The 19766-nt window shown below is 45.4% G+C and overlaps 1 protein-coding gene across 10 annotated transcripts in view; it reads right to left on the reverse strand.

Moving 5' to 3' along the window:
• EndoA (SH3 domain containing GRB2 like, endophilin-A) overlaps window positions 1-19766 on the reverse strand; it is a 125071-nt gene that overhangs the window by 26463 nt on the left and 78842 nt on the right. For all 10 annotated transcript variants that reach the window (XM_065447814.1, XM_065447771.1, XM_065447804.1 and 7 more), the window contains exons 3-7: window positions 14476-14592; window positions 9405-9473; window positions 9196-9268; window positions 8241-8375; window positions 6336-6469 (exon numbers count right to left, since the gene is read on the reverse strand). In XM_065447814.1, coding sequence (XP_065303886.1) covers window positions 6336-6469; window positions 8241-8375; window positions 9196-9268; window positions 9405-9473; window positions 14476-14520 — 456 coding nt within the window. In that variant the 5' untranslated portion in view covers window positions 14521-14592. The remainder of the gene's footprint in view (window positions 1-6335; window positions 6470-8240; window positions 8376-9195; window positions 9269-9404; window positions 9474-14475; window positions 14593-19766) is intronic.

Here is a 19766-nt window from a genome sequence, read left to right on the forward strand (position 1 = left end):
CGAATAGTGTAGTACAGTTACAGCTAAAGAGCTTAGAAAGCCAATGGGGAAGCATACTCCCACAAAAAAAAAAATCCATCGTGTTGCATTTTAACAAAAAAATTTAATGCACAACATCGAGCAACACATGAAAATAGCTGGGGGCACATTTTGGAACAATCACTTTTTGTCATACTTTCATGTGACAAGGTTCCTAGTGTGATTTTTAACTCAAGTGACGGGTATCTCTTGATCACACAGTGCCTCTGCTACGGACTGTAAAGAACGGCGAGTTGCGCAACAAGATTGCCACCTTGCCACCCGATTACGACAAGGGGTGCAAGACGCGCACCTCCCCCTCTCCGTCGCTGCAGCTGCGAGGCGTTCAAAGAAGCGACCTTTGCGCTGGAATCCGCCGCCTTCCTCCAGCCCCTTCGACATTGTGACGGGACGAGTTTGGTGTGGGGACAATGATTCCAGAGTTCCTCAACGCGGAGCTGATCTGACACGCCTGAAGAAGCTACCGCGGGAACGTCTTATTTTTGCGCTCTCACGGTTCTGCATGTTGCAAAACAACGAGCGACCCTCGAGCGGCGTCGATTTTCCGGAACGGCACCACCTTCAACGCCGTCGCTTGGGCTTCAGAATGTGTGTGCCTTTGTGTCTGTAAACTGGTCTTCAGAGCAGCTGCGAGTTGGTGATGTGTAAACGAACAGCCGCCGCGTCGTAGGACCGGCGGATCGAGTGTATAAAAACTGTGGTTGTGCGAATGTTGGACACACTTCTCTTGAGCAGTCATGTTAGACTGAGTCACTTCTCTCATGCAGTCCTGTTGGACTAATACTCTTTTTCTCAAGCAGTCATGTTAGACTGAGTTAATTTCTGTAAATAAACCCCTTTTCCTCGTTCTCGTTGAGAAGCAGTTCTTCACTTCATCAACGATCTCAGCGTAAATAAGTTGGACGACGGCATGGGCCAGCTACCTTCGAATTCATGCCGTACTCCAATCTTGGCAAAGGACCACGGACGAAGGGATTGAGCCCCCAATCCTGACAACTGGCTGACAGCGGTGAGATGGACTTTGCGACATGGTGCTGTATCTGCGGTGAGTGCTTGGTTTTTGCTTTGACTCTCTAGGCTTCATTTTGTGGTTGTTCTGTTTAGAACAGTAGGGAAGCTAGATTGTTGTGTGTTAGCTAGGTTGCGTTTTCCTAGCTAGATTTAGAGAGCAGAATCAAGGCAGTAAAGCAGCAGTCATGGAGCTAAGGACATTGCTGAGAGACGAGTTGTTGATTGTTGGTGAGGAACTGGGCCTAGATGTACGCAAGGAAATGCTCAAATCGGAATTATTGGAGCTAATTTCCAATCAGGCCAGTGAGCAAGATATTGAAATGGGATTGGAACTTCTCAAAAAGAGAGAGAAACGGGAAAGAGAAAGAGAAGAACGGGACCGAGAAAGAGAAGAAAGGGACAGAGAAAAACGAGAGAGAGAGGAACGGGATAGAGAGAGAGAGGAACGCGATAAAGATCGCGAGTTTCAGTTAAGGAAAATGCAACTTGAACTTGAAAGCAAACGTTTGGAGTTGCCTCAAGGAAGTGAAGGCGCTCTGGGTCGATCAAGTGAGGCAGAATCGTACCGCATGGACAGGCTATTAAAGCCATTTGAGGTCGGGACCGACATAGGCTTGTTCCTAAGCAATTTTGAAAGGACTTGCGAGAAGATGAACTTCGGCCCGAGTACATGGCCACAGCGGTTGCTGTCTATGTTGCCGTGTGAGGCGGCGGAAGTAATCGCCAGACTAAGTGTGCAGGATGCATATGATTATGCGAAAGTTAAGGCTAGTCTCCTGAAGAAATACCGCCTTTCAGCCGAAGCTTTTAGGCAAAGGTTTAGGAGCACAGGCAAGAAAGATAGCGAGGGCTATCCGGAGTTTGCATATAGCTTAAAGGCCAACCTAGTCGAGTGGCTTAAAAGCGCGGAAGCGTACGACAGCAGAGACATGATCATTGAATGCATGTGTCTAGAGCAGTTTTACAAAACCATCCCCCAAGCTGTGAAACTGTGGGTGCAAGACAGAGGTAATGTAAACACTGTGGAAAGGGCGGCTGAATTAGCCGAAGAGTACGCAACCCGTAGAAAGTTGAACGCCGAGGAGGGAAACTGGGACGGTCGAAATGGACCGCGGAAACCATTTCCGTTCAAAAAGGGTGCGCAAACTAGACGATCGAAGCCTGTAGACATGGCGGAAAAGCCCGCAGAAAAGAGCGAGGAGAAACTTAACGGAGAAACCGCACAAGAACAGAAAAGAAAGTTCGGATCTTTTAGACCAATTCGCTGTTACAAATGCCACAAACTGGGACATATAGCTGTAAACTGCGAGAGGCCTAGCGTAGTTTTTTCCTACGTGGAGGAAAAGGATGAGAATATGGAACTTTTAAGTCCATATCTCCACGACCTGCAAGTTAATGGAAAACCATGCCGAGTGCTAAGAGACAGTGCCGCCACGCTGGACATTGTCCATCCGTCCTACGTGATGGTAGATGACTTCACCGGAGAAGTAGCATGGATAAAACAGGTTGTAGAAGAACACAGCGTGTGTCTGCCCATGGCCAAAGTCAAAATCAGTGGACCATTCGGGGAGCTAGAGACTGAGGCTGCAGTTTCCAAATTTTTGTCACTGCAGTATCCCTACATCTTTTCGAATCGTTCGAATCAGTTACTGCGTGACAGAGGGCTCAAACTGGGAGAGGGCATAGTACAGGCATTGACCAGAGGCCAAGCTCGTAAGATCGCGGCGCTTTCGGCTGAAAATGCTCAAGCTCCTCCAGCTGAAGCAGAAAAGGGGATAGCTTCAATCCCCGAATCCGAGCTAGGCCCGAGGGACAAAAGAACAGTTGAGGAGAGCCTGCCAGTTGACCAGCTCAATGAGAGCGTAGCACTAGAGTGTCAGAGTTCTAGCCTGCAGGAAGAGCATGCAGACGCGCTCCCAAGCGAGACAGGGTCGTTATTATCACCGGCCTCAAAGAACTTTGATCAACTCTTACGCGTGGATAGAGAGTCACTGGCAGCTGAGCAAAAGAATGATGAGAGCTTAGCTAAATTACGTGACACAGCTAAAGAAGGCATTGCTAGGCGCAACGTAACGATACATGAGAAAGGAGGTTTGTTGTATCGGCATTACAGAGATCGAAAGGGTAAGATTTTAGATCAGTTAGTCATACCTACTAAGTATAGGGAGGACCTTTTGAGTCTTTGTCATGGAAATGGGTGGTCCGGCCACCTAGGCATAAACAAATCAAAGGAAAGCTTGCTTATGGAATACTACTGGCCTGGCTGTTTCAAAGATGTAGAAAACTTTGTAAGATCATGCGACGCCTGCCAGCGTTCTGGTAAACCAGGAGAGACTTGGAAAGCTCCACTGAAGGTAGTGCCCTTAATAACAGAGCCTTTCAGACGACTTGTAATAGACACGGTAGGGCCGCTTCCAAAAACAAAATCAGGCTACAGGTACTTGTTTACCATGCTGTGTCCGGCCACCAAGTTTCCAGAAGCAATCCCTTTGAAAGAGCTCAGCTCCACTGAAGTAGTAGACGCGCTTTTGACAGTGTTTGCACGAGTTGGGTTTCCAGCCGAAATTCAGGCAGATCAAGGGTCAGTATTCACGAGCGCACTGACTTCCACATTCTTGCAAAAGTGCGGGGTAAAGTTAATACACAGTTCTGTCTATCACCCTCAGTCAAACAGTGTAGAGAGGTGGCATTCGGTGCTTAAGCGAGTTTTGCGTGCGCTCTGTTACGAGCACAAGGAGGACTGGGAGAACTGTCTGCCGGCAACTTTGTTTGCTTTGCGAACGGTTCCACATGAAGCGACAGGGTTCTCACCAGCAGAACTAGTGTATGGGAGGACACTCCGGTCTCCACTGAGAATGTTAAGAGAGATGTGGGAGGAAAGAGGGGAGAGTCCAACCGTGGTTGAATACGTGCTAAATTTACTGGAACGGCTAAGCGCAACCCAAGAACTAGTCGGAAAGAACATGGCACTAGCTCAAAAGAACGCCAAATTCTATTACGACAGGAATGCGAGGCTTCGTACGTTTAAAGTTGACTTAACGATGAAAGCGGAAAAGTGTAGGTTTGGTTGTTCGCAGGTTACTTATCTGGGCCATGTTGTCGGTCAGGACATGAGACGGCCGGCTGAGCTGAAAATAGCTACGATTGGAGATTTTTCTCAGCCGCGCACGAAAACGGACGTTCGTTCATTTTTGGGACTTGTGGGGTACTATCAACGGTACATTCCGAATTACTCGCAATTGGCAAGTCCATTAACAGACGCCCTCCGAAAGGGAGCACCGAGTAACGTACTCTGGGATAAGGACAAAGAGAACGCTTTCCAAAGTTTGAAAACGCTATTGGTTTCTCGCCCTGTGCTTCGCGCGCCAGACTACACAAAGGAATTCATAGTTCAATGCGACGCAAGCGACAGAGGTATGGGCGTGGTACTTAGTCAGGTCGGCGACGATAACGAGGAGCATCCTATCCTCTACGCCAGCCGTAAACTAAATGTAAGAGAGGAAGCCTACAGCGCTTCAGAGAAGGAATGCGCTTGTTTGGTTTGGGCCGCCCAGAAGTTGTCGTGTTACTTGTGCGGAGCGAAGTTCATCTTCGAGACCGACCACTGTCCTCTGACGTGGCTCAATCAAATGTCACACAAAAACGGCCGCTTGCTCCGATGGAGCCTCACTCTCCAAGAGTACAACTTCTCCGTTAGATATAAGAAGGGAAAGTTGCATAGCAATGCGGATGGTTTGAGCAGGCTAATTTGAATTCTGCGTTTGAGGGTCCCGCCTAAATTTTAGGGTTACTAGTGTTAATTTTATTAAGCGAAGAAGATCCCCTCTCATTTAGCAGGATTCCCTCCATGATTGCTGAATTTGTCAGCAGGAATTTGCTTCAGAAATTGGCATAGTGAAATGCAGCATTTTTTTTTGTTTCTGCACTTATGTTGTTGTTGTTTTTTTTGAAGCCTAGCGAGTCTAAAGTGAGAGCCAATGCACGTCATCTCGGCGCAGAGCCGTGTTGTGGGGTTCATTTTGCAGTTGCCTGTCCTTGTTGGATGTTTTGGGGCGGTGACATCAATGCACAAGTGGTCGCTGCGAGCCAAGACATCAATCCCCCCCTGACCAGCAGCCGTTCTCTTCCTGCCTAGCGGTTGTCAGCGCTAGACAGTCGAGACTTTTCGGGCCATGGAGGCGCTGTAAAGAACGGCGAGTTGCGCAACAAGATTGCCACCTTGCCACCCGATTACGACAAGGGGTGCAAGACGCGCACCTCCCCCTCTCCGTCGCTGCAGCTGCGAGGCGTTCAAAGAAGCGACCTTTGCGCTGGAATCCGCCGCCTTCCTCCAGCCCCTTCGACATTGTGACGGGACGAGTTTGGTGTGGGGACAATGATTCCAGAGTTCCTCAACGCGGAGCTGATCTGACACGCCTGAAGAAGCTACCGCGGGAACGTCTTATTTTTGCGCTCTCACGGTTCTGCATGTTGCAAAACAACGAGCGACCCTCGAGCGGCGTCGATTTTCCGGAACGGCACCACCTTCAACGCCGTCGCTTGGGCTTCAGAATGTGTGTGCCTTTGTGTCTGTAAACTGGTCTTCAGAGCAGCTGCGAGTTGGTGATGTGTAAACGAACAGCCGCCGCGTCGTAGGACCGGCGGATCGAGTGTATAAAAACTGTGGTTGTGCGAATGTTGGACACACTTCTCTTGAGCAGTCATGTTAGACTGAGTCACTTCTCTCATGCAGTCCTGTTGGACTAATACTCTTTTTCTCAAGCAGTCATGTTAGACTGAGTTAATTTCTGTAAATAAACCCCTTTTCCTCGTTCTCGTTGAGAAGCAGTTCTTCACTTCATCAACGATCTCAGCGTAAATAAGTTGGACGACGGCATGGGCCAGCTACCTTCGAATTCATGCCGTACTCCAATCTTGGCAAAGGACCACGGACGAAGGGATTGAGCCCCCAATCCTGACAGGACTCTATCAGTGCCCTCAATTTCCTATTCTATTGATGCAGTTTATGACACAACATGATACACTCAAGGGCCGACTCTGTGGATGCACTTGATAGTGGCATAGTTATGCGAATGATGCCGACAGAAGTGTGTCTGCCCACAGCAATTACGAAGTTGCTTCAGAAGTAGCACATACTGTGCTGAAAGCAATATACATGAAAGTGAGTGTTTCAAAATGCAGTTCCTGCATCCATATGAGTGTATCACAGTGAGAAGAAGTGGGGCACATCAAGCTGTAAAATTGCGTTTCTGGATTAGGGCTGTTTGTAGATCATTAAGACTCACCAAAACATCCTTAAGGTCCTTGTTCTGTAGTTGGGTAAGGGGCTCAAGAAAGTTCTGTTTCACATTATCTTCCAGGGCATATTTGATGTCGGCCAGCTGCTTGAGTGCCTCTCCAGCTTCGATGAGGCTCTGACCTGAATAGGACATTAAAGGCCACAATGACAAGGCAAATCACAATGTCACAATTAAGCGTGACTGCGTTCTCAAGCTCTGCGTGTAAGGCAACAGCAGGAACATGTTCACAGCTTAGTGAATTCTTGTCACAAGTGTCACTGAATGTAAATAGGCCACCCCCTAAACTTAATAGGACAACCTGCACTTCTGCATGTGCGGTGCGTGTGACATATTGGTATGATTTAGACACAGTTGCAGAATTTTTCTCAGACAGCATGACTGCTAAGCAGCGCAGCAATGATCCTTGTGATTATTCCAAAGTGGTTGCATGAAAACAGTACACGTTTCCCAACATTTTCTTTATATTTACATGCCACTCTATAATCGTTGTTACCTTATCAACAAATTTAGCTTTGCTACTTGGTGTTTATACTGCAGGGGATGCTTGAACAAGTTTGTTTTAGTTCTACATAAACAAGAACCTCATGTTTGCCACTTCATTCTTTCACATCTGTGTGTTTGCCCACAATGTAAGCGTAAATCACAACTTGCCGATAAGCTCACCCTGATATTTTAATGCAAATCTATAGTGCTGCACAGGGGTGCAGCTTGGAGGGGAGCGGGTGAGGGGGTGAGGAAGGGGGTGGGGCACTAGTCTTCCGGTCAAGTGCGTGCCCCCACCCAAAAAACATTCCTGGCTACACCACTGGTGCTGCACATCCCCTGCTACTGTCATCATCATCATCATCATCATCATCATCATCATCATCAGCCTGGTTACGCCCACTGCAGGGCAAAGGCCTCTCCCATATTTCTCCAACAACCCCGGTCATGTACTAATTGTGGCCATGCCGTCCCTGCAAATTTCTTAATCTCATCCGCCCACCTAACTTTCTGCCGTCCCCTGCTACGCTTCCCTTCCCTTGGAATCCAGTCCGTAACCCTTAATGACCATCGGTTATCTTCCCTCCTCATTACATGTCCTGCCCATGCCCATTTCTTTTTCTTGATTTCAACAAAGATGTCATTAACTCGCGTTTGTTCCCTCACCCAATCTGCTCTTTTCTTATCCCTTAACGTTACACCTATCATTCTTCTTTCCATAGCTCGTTGCGTCGCCCTCAATTTGAGTGAAACCCTTTTCGTAAGCCTCCAGGTTTCTGCCCCGTAGGTGAGTACTGGTAAGCCCTGCTACTGTAGAATTGCAGAAATTGTAAGTTCAGCATGCTAAGACTTTCATGCTGTAAACAGAAAGGCCCTACACAACTTGTGTTGGTAGCTTAGTTACAAAGTCACCAGATTTAATGAGTCTTTAGCCACCTCAATAACAACTTTGCTTTCTTGGAGCCTTAGTCACTTTCTTAACGAAGTAAATAGTCAGTAAATGTTGCTACTTCTAAAGACATGTAGAAGAACTTATTAGTGAGCCATCTGGGTACATCAGAGCTGGTATTCTAGGACAAAACAAAATCTCGAGATGTGATACCGTTCTAAGAAATCAGGCTTTTTTTCCTTTGCACATTCGGACTGTTAACTTGTCACTGCATGAGGTAATCTGCTTAAAGAATAGTAAGGAAGACGTTTAGGAACAATTAAAAAAAAGGCCGAATTCTGAGCCAGTCATCATCTTCACATAGCGATTTTTTTCTACAAATGAAGCATTTTGGGCTGTGACCAGGCAACTTTGTTAATAAAAAGAAAAAAGTTACCAACACTGCCACTCAATGAAACAAGACAGTGCATTGTACTGGTTATTGTTACTTAGACTATGAGCGACAATGCCATACTGACCAAAGGGGCTTTCCTCGCCCAAGTCAGTGCCATACTTGGTCATGGATTCTCCGAGCACTCCCTCCGGCTGAGGATATGCATGAGTTTTTCCCGGGCCTCGGAGTTTCGTGCTTACCATCAGCTTTGCTCGGGATGCTGCAAGAAAGTTTACTATGAGGAGAGCGCAAAGAACTGACCGCCATCAGAAAGAATGCCACACAACCATCCTTGCCATCTGCAGTGGCACCAACGAACAATTTTAATCGCATTTTACAGGGCCTTTAGGGGTATTGTGAAATAAAAATACAAAACAATAAGTGCAATAGAAATAGTAAGCACCTTGCATATCCGTGCTTTTAGTAGCTCTACAATGAGCACTTCTGTAGCTTGGTGCCACCTCTACAATAGGTGAATTCCCCTTTCTGACGTCCCATTGCATCACTCATACAGGTTGATGCATGCAGCAGATATTTACACTTTTTCCACCTAAAGCTTCCTTATATGACTAAGCATTAAGTGGTCTATTAAGAAAGGTTTCCTAGGTGCATCAGTACATCCATGTTTTTTGTTTGTTTGTTTGTTTTTTAATCATGCAAGATCTTTATCAATTCTGCGTAATTTAAGAATGTATAAAAGATAAGGAATTATTGGAATGCATATGGAACTTTTAAATGGGGTATCTGTTGCTAAAGACAAACTTCAAGATGTACTTCTACATCTTTACATAGTGCCTTGCATCCCAAAGGTTTGTGTGTTAAAGTGTGGCCAGCACACACAGCTTGGAGTGATAGCTCAGCTTCAGCTCTCCTCACTTGCACTTAACGAATTGAAGCAACCACAAATAAAATGTTTGGAAAGTAATACAGAGGCATGTGCTAAACAAATTCTTTATTACGTCTTAGACAGTGAATATGAAAATAAGCCCATTAACATATTTTAAAAGGGTAGCGTAACACTGTAATGATAGAATAACTACCTGGATTTGGCTGGAGGTATTCTTTTGTCTTTACAATCAGCTCTTCCACTAACTCGCTGGTCAAGTCTATTTTCTGGAGGAAGAAAAATAAAAAATATACGCGGGCAAGAAAAGCCAGTTGATGTTATTGTTGCAGCACATCGACACAGCATGCATACTTAATTGAAAAGTTGCACAAAAAAAAAAAGAAAGTGCATCCGTATGCTCACCCTCTCCATTTCCATGTACTCGTCCGTGAATTTGGTACCCTCCGCTCCACCAATCTTTTCGCTGACATACTGCAATGTAAGCAACATGGAAAGTCCAACATAAGAGGCAGTTGGCAGAAAAAAGAAAAATGGAAAAAGAAGACTACTGGCAAAAATATCAAAAATGGGCATTGAAAAATATCCTTGATGACTCTATTAACAGCAGTAGCACTACTCCTCTTGCCTTTTGCAACAATGTGTTTTTATGGCTTGTAGCTATGACTTGGCACTGTGATTACTTTCTTGCTATGGCAACCTTACACGTAGCTCAAAGCCAGGGAGGAAAGCAGCTTCCACTGTTTAATGGTAGCATGGAGGTTTTGCTTCTAAGACCGTTTGTAATTGTTTTTTTTCATGGCATTACATTACACAGCTTACCTGTACTGTATAGCGTTCACTTATAGTTACCTAGACGTACCATAGACACATTTTTTACAAGATGAAGATGCACATTTAATTCTGCTAAACTTACTTGTGCATCTCATTACTTTAGAGTCTATGCAGTAACCACAAAGATAAGGTTGAAATAAACATGCTTGCACTTCACACACATACATAAAGTAACTCCTACAAAGGTTGCGCAATGTGTGTATTTTTTGTGGCACTGTGATAAAAAATTATAACTATTGCTGCAAGAGAAATAAATGTGATAAACACGTGTATGAATAATGAATAAAAAGGAATTGATTAGCCCAAGTTAGGGCGAGTTAAACATGATAGTTAAAATAAACACATCTAGTTCCAGCGCAAGGACAAGAATTGTGCTATCAGCCAAAGGTGATGTTTAAAAATTCCATAAAACTTAAATTTGACCTCCCTGTATACCTGTGTGTATATACATATCTATATATATACATAACCATGGACAGCACTACCATGTCTCTAAGTTCTTCTATCCCCTCTTTACTTGTTTTGCATGAATGGCTTCCCACACTTCGCAAACTTTTTTCCACTTTGACATTCCTATTGCTAAACGTTAAAATATATACAAAATGTGGATGTTCCTTGTAAAAAATTTTCCCTTTATATGCCACTTTGCGGCAATGCTTAGCATGTTTCCGTGAAGCCACATTCGAAGGCAGAATTCGTAGACCCCAAATGCAGTCGGCACTGTGGTCAATCTGCGCCGCGCTTCATAGAGCAACCAGTGAAAGCGGTGATGACTGAACATGCACAAATTCTCTCTGAACATGGCTGTTGGTACAAACTCATGCCGCATCATTTTTATTATTAATCTGGGTATTTTCTCTTTCTCTTTCCTTTTTTTAAGTTAACACAATTTCAAACAAATAGCAACTAAGGTTTAACTGACATTCTGTAATTACATGACTGCAGTTTTAGCTTGTGCAAGAATATTACATCCTGTTAAAAGAACAAGCTAAACATCTTTGTTAATACGAAGGAGTCATATATAATCAGAACTTTTTGTTGGGCTAGTTGGTGCATGTTACTGAAGTACTAAAGTGCCAAACAGACGACACAAGAAGAGACACAGACGAGTCATATATACTTGCTATAGCACCAACAATTTATGTGTAGCAAATCACAAACACACAAACAAATTTGATGTAAAAAAAAGAAGAAAGAAATGAAAGAAAATGTAGCATCTGCTGGGATCAAATCGCAGTCATTTCTATTACGGGCTGGGAAGTGTCTCGGTCATTTAGTGATTTGAAAGAAAGAAAGAAAGAAAAAAGGGATACTTTGTCCTACTAGGCCAGAAGTTGTTCTCGGCGGGCCGAATTAAACATGGCATCAAATAAGCTCCTTCACGATTGAAAATAATGCCACCAAAATTAACCTTTAACTGAACAAAACAGTGGTCTCAACAGTGAACAAGACAATTACTTCTTCTGCTATGAAATATGCCCAGTCATTTAGTATCACAGGAGGCAGTTTTGTATTCTGTGCTTCATGCGTTAATGGAGACAAGGGTTGGACGAGTTCAGACGACAGTTTAGAACTTGGATACCTGACAACCTGTGTCAAAAGACTTCACACATTTGTGCAGACGTGTATCCATGCGTGAATGGCAAAAAATTCACCGACAATTACGATACTCCCAATGCAAAATTTGAGCACAGCTCTATGCTCTATATGTGTTTTCATTTCACAATTTATAGGCAGGCACGGACAATCTACACGTTGCAAATACAGCGAAGCGTCGGAAAACAAGGGACACTCGAGCACAATGATAGTGGTGAGCAGAGTCAGCGATCGTCAAAAATCTGATCTGTGGGTCAAGTACGTCGGCTTCCAGAAAATACTTCACAATTCGTGTCACGCATACAATCAGATTACAAAAACTATGATGACAACAGCTGATGGATAGAACTACCGATAACATTCTAAAAACTTCTGATACATGCAAGTGCACCGTACGTCGAAGGATAATGCTTAACATTTGTTAGCCAATGAAAAGCACTGACCGAAGAAAGACAAAGATGTGAACAGACGACACACGGTACTCTCGCGCCTTCTCATAGCGATCGTTGCAGAATATGTCTCACGCGGCATCACGGTGCGCAGCACCAGACGGCACTATGCTTTTCTCTTTCATGCTTTGCTGCTGTGCTCGTTCACTTGGTTACACTGCCACCGCTCACCGCAGGAACGGTCCATCGTAGAGAAAGTAATTCAACAAGAGCAAAAACTGGCATTAGGAAACACATCACGCCTAATGTTAATCCCATCAGTTAGCTGACGCGAGCATCGGAAAAAAAATAATGTGAAATGAACTTCATCATCATCATCAGCCTATTTTATGACCACTGCAGGATGAAGGCCTCTCCCTACGATCACCAATTACCCCTAGACAAAGTTTTATTTTTTTTTTATTCTTTCCCGCTAAAATTATAAAAGCTTTGCATATAAATGAATTCATACTCTGCGATTTATTTTTCTTGTGTCAGCTAGCAACAAACTAGCGGCACGCCAGACATACCACCGAAACGAGCGAAGCCAGCTGTGCATGTGAAGTTTGCCTGTTCGGTGACCTGTTTCATTTGTATGTAGCCTGTTTGTTGGGCTCCCGGCGAATTCTTGCATTCCTTGTGCACTTCAATATGGCGCCACTTCACTCTTGGACTACGGCAAGGTCAGAAATTTTGTGTGACAATCTGCGATGCATTTCAAGCAATTTAGGCTTTTACGGAATGGAACCGAGACTGGTGATGCAGTTAGCGAAAAACAGCTCAGCCATCCTGGCATAGCTAATCTGAGTTAATGACTCGTACTGAGAGATGTTTGCAACGCTTTCTATGAGCCCCAACATTATTTTAACTTTTTTCGGTAGTTTTTGGGCACACTTGCCGCACCCGGCTTTGTGACGCAGTTAGTTTCGCGTGTACTGAATCTTAATGGGACAAGTTATGGCACTTTCTCTGACCCCCAACATTATCGTGACTGATTTCGTTACTTTTTGGGGTACCTTTGAAGCACAGTGGCCGCGCTCGGCATTGTGATGCAGTTAGCGAAAAACAGCTCGGCCATGTGACACAATTAGTTTCGTGTGTACTGAATCTTACTGGGACAAGTTTTGGTGCTTTCTCTATCTCCGAACATTATTGTAATTAATTTCCTTACCTTTAGGGATACTACTGAGGGACGCTCGCCACGACTGGTCTTGTGACACAGTTAGCAAAAAGCAGCTCGGCCGTGTGCCAGTTTCGCATGTACTGAATCTTGCTGGAACAAGTCCGTGACACATTATCTGACACCCAACATTACTGTAATTTCGTTATTTACTTTTTGGGATACTTTTGAGTTACGCTCACCGCACCTGGCGTTGTGACACAGTTTGCAAAAAGCAGCTCAGTCGTGGTGAGGAAGTAAGTTTGGCATCTACAGAATCGCAGTGGAACAAGTTTGTAACGCTTTTTCTGGCCCCGCAACAACATATATACTTTCTTTGGGTACTCTTAATTGCGAAAATGCGACGAGTGATTACTAGGAGTGATAACACTGGCGTGTACTGCTTGTGCCGGCAGAACGTGCAAACAATAACACCGAGGAGCTGAAAAACCAAGAACTTGAAAATTCTGTCTCCCCAACGACTAAAAACAGGCTCTGCATCCACACATTTATCTTGAGAGCAAGTAGAAGGAATTATGCCAGCGTCTAGCATGGTCCAACTGAGCGTCTGTGTTGTGGCCACTCCTATGTATGTAGCTTACCATCACGCCGGCTAAGGCCAACTTGTTTTGGAAACCTGCAGTTGCCTGTCTGTTAGTGCTCCTAAAGTGCAGAAAGTAATGACCAGGAATGGGGAATGCTTACAAATCAGATGTTTTCATATTTTATAGTATTGTTTGGGGTTAGTATTTTCTATGCCATGTGTACACAGAAGCGAATTGCTTTGGTTTGTAGTGCCACCCATTCACGACTTTCACACGCTTCGCCTCTACATGCAGTATTCCTATAAGGTCTAAACACCAAAATGACACATGCATGTAATTTTTTCAGCTGATGCCTCCCGGCGGAGCTTCTTATGAGAACTACTGCTGCTTACCTGGTGCCACAACGTTGGATGAACACACAAAAAGCCCGGAACGAGCATTTATATAGAGCAAAATAAACAGTTCCCCATTTACAAGGCGCCTTGCATCTACTTTATGAAATTGCAAGTGGCACAGATTCGATGGGGGCCTGTAAAGATCGTTCGCAATCATTTGTACTATATAAAACAATTCTGTACTATGAATGCACGCGGTTCAGCAGCAGAACCAAAAGAAAAATAAATGCCGCACCGATTAGCACAGCCGGCGCAACGCGTGCTAGCTATATCGCTCAAAACACACGCGCCCAAAGCCGAAAGCGGAAGATATTAATCCCATCTGCTTGGTGCACTACAGTCAATTCGTGTCTTTCTCTATGGGGCCATTTAAAGATGCACTATAAAAGAAGTCAGTACTTCATAGAATGCATGTTTCACGTGCGCTCTACGACTCTGCCGCTTCAAAGAAGCTGGCAGCATGTAGCGCAGCCTCCAATAGGCATGCAACAAAGGGAATGCTGGGGACATCAGTCTCACCTGATTGGCTTTGTTGATCTGTTTCTTGAGCCCTGCGAATGCCATAGCTTCAGAGTTGCCGCCAGATGGCTGTCACCGCACGTCCACTGCCCCAGTTCACCGAATCCCCGCCACTTTCTGGAGCAAAGCAGGATCAAGAAAAAGAAAAGGAGTACAGTGAAAATTCGTTTATACAATTCTGTGTAACACGTTTCTTTTTCTTTTCCTGGTCAATGTCCCATAGGAGCAATGTATTTTCATACTGTTATTGCGATTGCGTTTTCACATGAAATTGGATAATACTATTGCAAAAGTGGACTTTTACTGGTATTTCTAAAGCTCATAGTTTCATATTCCAGTGTACCAGCTCAATTAACATTTCAACGTTGCCACGAATAACGTGTTAAGCCCCAGGCACACTAGAGAGAAAATGGTAGGCGACCCTAATCTTTGACTTAGGTGTCTCACTGGCACCACGGCATTGGCGTTTAGGTTAAGCGAGCGAACATCTTTTCCCGGGCAAGATATGTGGGCGAGGAGCAAGGGAGTGCAAAGAGGAAGTGCAGTGCGTGCCACCTGATGGGGCGTAGCCCCCTAGCGAGCGACGCACAAAGTGCACCTTAAGCGCCCTCTCCGGTGCTGACATCATAGCATGTAACGAGAGCGCTCGCGCAGCTGTTACAAGCAAGCGACCGAGTGACCGAGCAGGTGAGTGACGGGAGAGGACAAACGAGAAAGGAGGGAGTGAAGACGCATCCGCTCTGCTAGGCAGATGTTCAGTCTATGCCAGATAACTGTTTTCCATTTAATTAGCCAGTTAAATATCATGTCAGCTTCTTGTGTACAATGTCATTAGTGATGTCATTACTACCACTTTCTACTTCCAGGTTTCCAGGAATTTCGCCAAAGTCATGCTCACGCGGCGGGTCTCTAAAGTCTACGATTATGTGCTTTGGTGTGCGGTAATCAGTGATTTCTAATTAATTCTAATTATTACTACACTTCAGTAACTCAACTTGTAAATAAACTTATGCTCCTGATATATCTATAGTGCTGCGCAAGAAACAAGAGTGTCAACTTGAGGCTCGTGCCACTAATAATGCACATGGCATGCCGCCGGCAGTAAAAGGATGCTGAGGCAGTGCGGCCACACCAAATGGCAGTGCTCCGCTGTTCAGCTGAGTGAGGGAATGGCGGCTTCTTTTAACTTCCAGAAGAACTTCCTTACAAACACTGAAAAGATGAAAGTTCAGCGCAAACAGATGAGCTATTTCAAAGTTGCTAAATAAGAGTGCGTTGGCTGCGGTTCGTGTGGCATCGAGTGATGGTGCTCCACATAATGTGTTATGCGGAGCAGTATCACTCGACTCCACACGAACCTTTGCTATTGAGTTTATCACCGAGTAAGCCTATTTTCATACTTTTGGAGCTTGCTTCGGATAATGCAATTTTAGGATGATACATCTTATTTTCCAGTTCCGCTGAAGATCGTATCAACGAGACTCAACTGTACATTGGAAGGACACAAAAGACAACACATTAAATCAGTTTAGACTGATGACGCATTCTTTGAAAAACTCTTCGTTAACTTCGCACTAAGACGTTGCTTATTCAAATAGAGAATGAAAGCTAAACTTAGCTTTCTTTCTTTATTTCACACTGAAACCCAAAGCTGACATATCAGAGTGAAGTCGTGGATTTTAACGTACCTTTTCGTATTAGAGCATTTACGGCATACTAAATGTCCTCGAAACTTGCTAAGTTCACACTCTGACAATGCAGTCAATACAACACAATGACAATACAATGCAGTCCATCTTTTCGCACCAAAACTACAGCACCACTACATCAGCATGACATCACAAATTCAATGCACCATCACGCTCAATATTAGGAACATAGTGTACACCCATCTGTTCTTTCAATAACAAAAACAACAAGTGTCATTGTCTTAAGACCAGATGCTACGAGTAATCAGAACAGTGTTCAGGGATTTTGTGCGTGTGTGCACACACACAAAATAGGTTAAAGGGACACTTAAAGGGACACACAAATAGGTTAAAGGGACACTCAAAAGAAACACTTTACAGTATGACTACATATTCTTTCTCATCAATATTGGGGCATTCGACTGATCTTTAGGAGATATAAGGCCAAAGTTCAAGTTGTTGAATTTCGCGGAAACCTCGGGGCCCGTACGTCAGAATGACGACACGAAATTCGACGTATTTTTTTTTTTTCACATGTGGGCCCTCTGTGTCTCAGTAAATGTTCCTGTAATTTGCCCAACGCAATCTGAGGCCAGAGCAGACGCCTTCAGTATCCATGAGGTCACGCGGAGCTGATGCGGAAACATCAGTGCGGCGTCGATCGCCACCCGTCCTTTGCTTTGTCGTCTTTCCTGGCTTACAAAGCACCAGAGACAGTCCCTCGCGTCCGTTCTAGCGCACCTTGACAATAGACCACTGTCAGTTGCAACTATTTTCACATATTGACGACAGAAGACATCGCAGCTGAAGGCGACGAAGGCGACGAAGGCACTACTTCGGTTTATGAAGGAGACAGGCTTGGACAAGCGGCTGTGACAGTGATGTGACGTACCGCGCAAGAGTGACAGACTGTAACTAACGATGTGTGTGCCGCGGTATGTGCTCCCTATCTCTTCTCCCCGTCTTTCTTCCCCCCAATACGAGTGCATTTTTTCTTCTTTACTATTGTAGAGGGGTAATTTACTAACACGGCCGAAATATTTTTTCGCTTCAGTGTCTCTTTAAGATCACCAAGCTGCGTGTTCTGTTCATGTTCGTGCGAAAAAGAGGGGGGCGCGCCTGAGACGCGCGCGTCGCTCGACGCCACAGAATAATCAGGCGGCGGCCGCCGCTGCTACGCACAACGCATCCGCGCACCCACGCACGAAGCTTCGAGCCGACGGGCAGAGAGAAAGGGGGGGAGGGAGAGAGTGAGAGAGGTGAATGCAATTTGTCTCAGCCTCCGCGCCTAATTGCGCCGTGCTTCCAATAAGCCGCGGACGGCCGCCGCCAGCCCGAGCGTCGTACACAAGCCGCGGTTCAGACTGCAGTCCCCGCGGAGCTTTGTCGCTCGGAAAGCGAAGGCAGGAGAGGCGCGCCAGACAGATCGTTGCGGCCCGGCCCCAAAACGTTCCGCCGCCGCCGCCGGCAGCCGAATCTCGGCGCTCGGGTGCAAGCCTTGCGTGAAGACTCCTTACTCGGCACAATAGACGGGCGCGGCCCGATGAAAAAGAAAAAGAAACAGGTGACGCGGGGATCTTTAAACGCTTTAAATACATGGGACCGCTTTAAATAGCGGTCCCATGTGCCAAACGACCCCCCCCCCCTACCTCCGAATAGAGGAACCAAATTTGGTAACATGAGCTGGAACGAAAACGATCGTATACAGGTCGACATACGGAACGCGGCGACTCTGCGACACGGTGTAAAAACGGTGTTTGTACATCGTAAATGATGAAAGACATCCCAAGGTGAGTGCGGATCGAGCTACGTACCGGAAGCTTTTCTTTTTTTTTTCAATATCATTCACAGGGGTTGCTTATAACCATAGCCGATATTAATGATAATCAGTTATACGCGAATATGTTCAGCTAAGCGTGCGCGGTGTTGTGTGCACAGTGTCGTAAAAAGAAATGAGCAAGTGGGGGTTGGGCCTGGGGTGAGGGGTGAAGGTGTTAAAATTGGACCGGGATTTCTTAGTGTTGGCTTTCTCGATGCTCTTCCTGTTAGCGCTTCCTCTGATGCAGAGCGACGCTCCGCTGGCGCTATCAATGGGATCAGCAGGCCGTCAGCGGTGGCGACAAGGGTGACCGCCGCTATCTATCTACATACATACATACATACATACATACATACATACATACATACATACATACATACATACATACATACATACATACATACATACATGCATGCATGCATGCATGCATGCATGCACGCGCGCACACACACACACACACACACACACACACACACGTACATAGATAGATAGATAGATAGATAGATAGATAGATAGATAGATAGATAGATAGATAGATAGATAGATAGATAGATAGATAGATAGATAGATAGATAGATAGATAGATAGATAGATAGATAGATAGATAGATAGATAGATAGTCCGTCCGTCCGTCCGTCCGTCCGTGTCTGTCTTAGTTGACATCGAACCACAAGTTCTCAGAGGATGCGTGCCATGTGTGGACGTCGTCTGGGAGAGTCGTCGAATGCCGTGGCCATATTCCACGCGAAGCTCGCGGGCGAGTTTGGTGCTGGCAGTTCCAATTTAACTACAGACTGACGCGACCGGCAACGGTTACACGGTGGGCGCGCAACATCTACCTCCCGAACATCATTCCGTAAGAATGGAGTTCCACGTATAGACTACTCGAAAAATGAAACACGGTGACCGAGAAATACGTGGTGCGCAGGTTCCGCCACATTTCACGCAATATGCGATCAAAACATAAGGGAGCGCAGGTGGTACTTGCATTATGCTACTCTCACATGCGGCAAGTAAGCTTCACCGCAGCGTACGGCAAGTAAGCTTCACCGCAGCGTACGAAGTATGAAGGGGAAGCACGTGCCGCATCTCGCTTTGTAAACTATGTGAAGGTCAGCATCCGCTAACATATCAGCCAGCCGAAAAAAAAAAAGGGAAAGATAATAATAATAATATAAAGAACCCCTGCAATCGAAATCGGCGTGGTCTCGTGCGTGTCATGCACACAGACAATTAATAAGCAGCATTCTGCAGCTTTCTTTGAGGGAACAAACTAGTAATTCCAAAGCAGTCACTTGCCAGTCACAGACTGATAGCGTCCAGGCACAAGGCTGCGGCCGCACTAAACGCGCTGCAAAATTTCTCGCGAAAGAAGTTTGGTAATCACTTACTGAAGATGAGTTAAACAAAAGCTAGTCTGTTTAGACATGTCGGTTATTGTTATAGAACCCAGTTTACATTTGACTTGCTGAAAGGAGTTGATTTAGAGCGGTAACTTCGACCTCTTCAATTTCGCGCCCACATCGCGGCACTGATGACGTCGGCGGTCAATGAAGATGCACTGTTCGCCTATCTGGGCCCTTCTTGTGAATGGTAAGTTGCCAAAATCTGTTACGTTTACAGCGCGCTTCCTTTCTATCCGAACGCAACGCAATCGTTGTTGACTGGTAAACAATTAATTAGCGCCGAGCAGACGTCGTCAAAATCCATGACGTCACAAGGAGCCGGGGGCGTGAACTTCACTTCACGGTAGCGTCGCCGTACTTTTGTTTGAGTGTCCTTTC

Source organism: Dermacentor albipictus, chromosome 1 (genome assembly GCF_038994185.2).
Source record: "Dermacentor albipictus isolate Rhodes 1998 colony chromosome 1, USDA_Dalb.pri_finalv2, whole genome shotgun sequence".
Classification (NCBI taxonomy): domain Eukaryota; kingdom Metazoa; phylum Arthropoda; class Arachnida; order Ixodida; family Ixodidae; genus Dermacentor; species Dermacentor albipictus.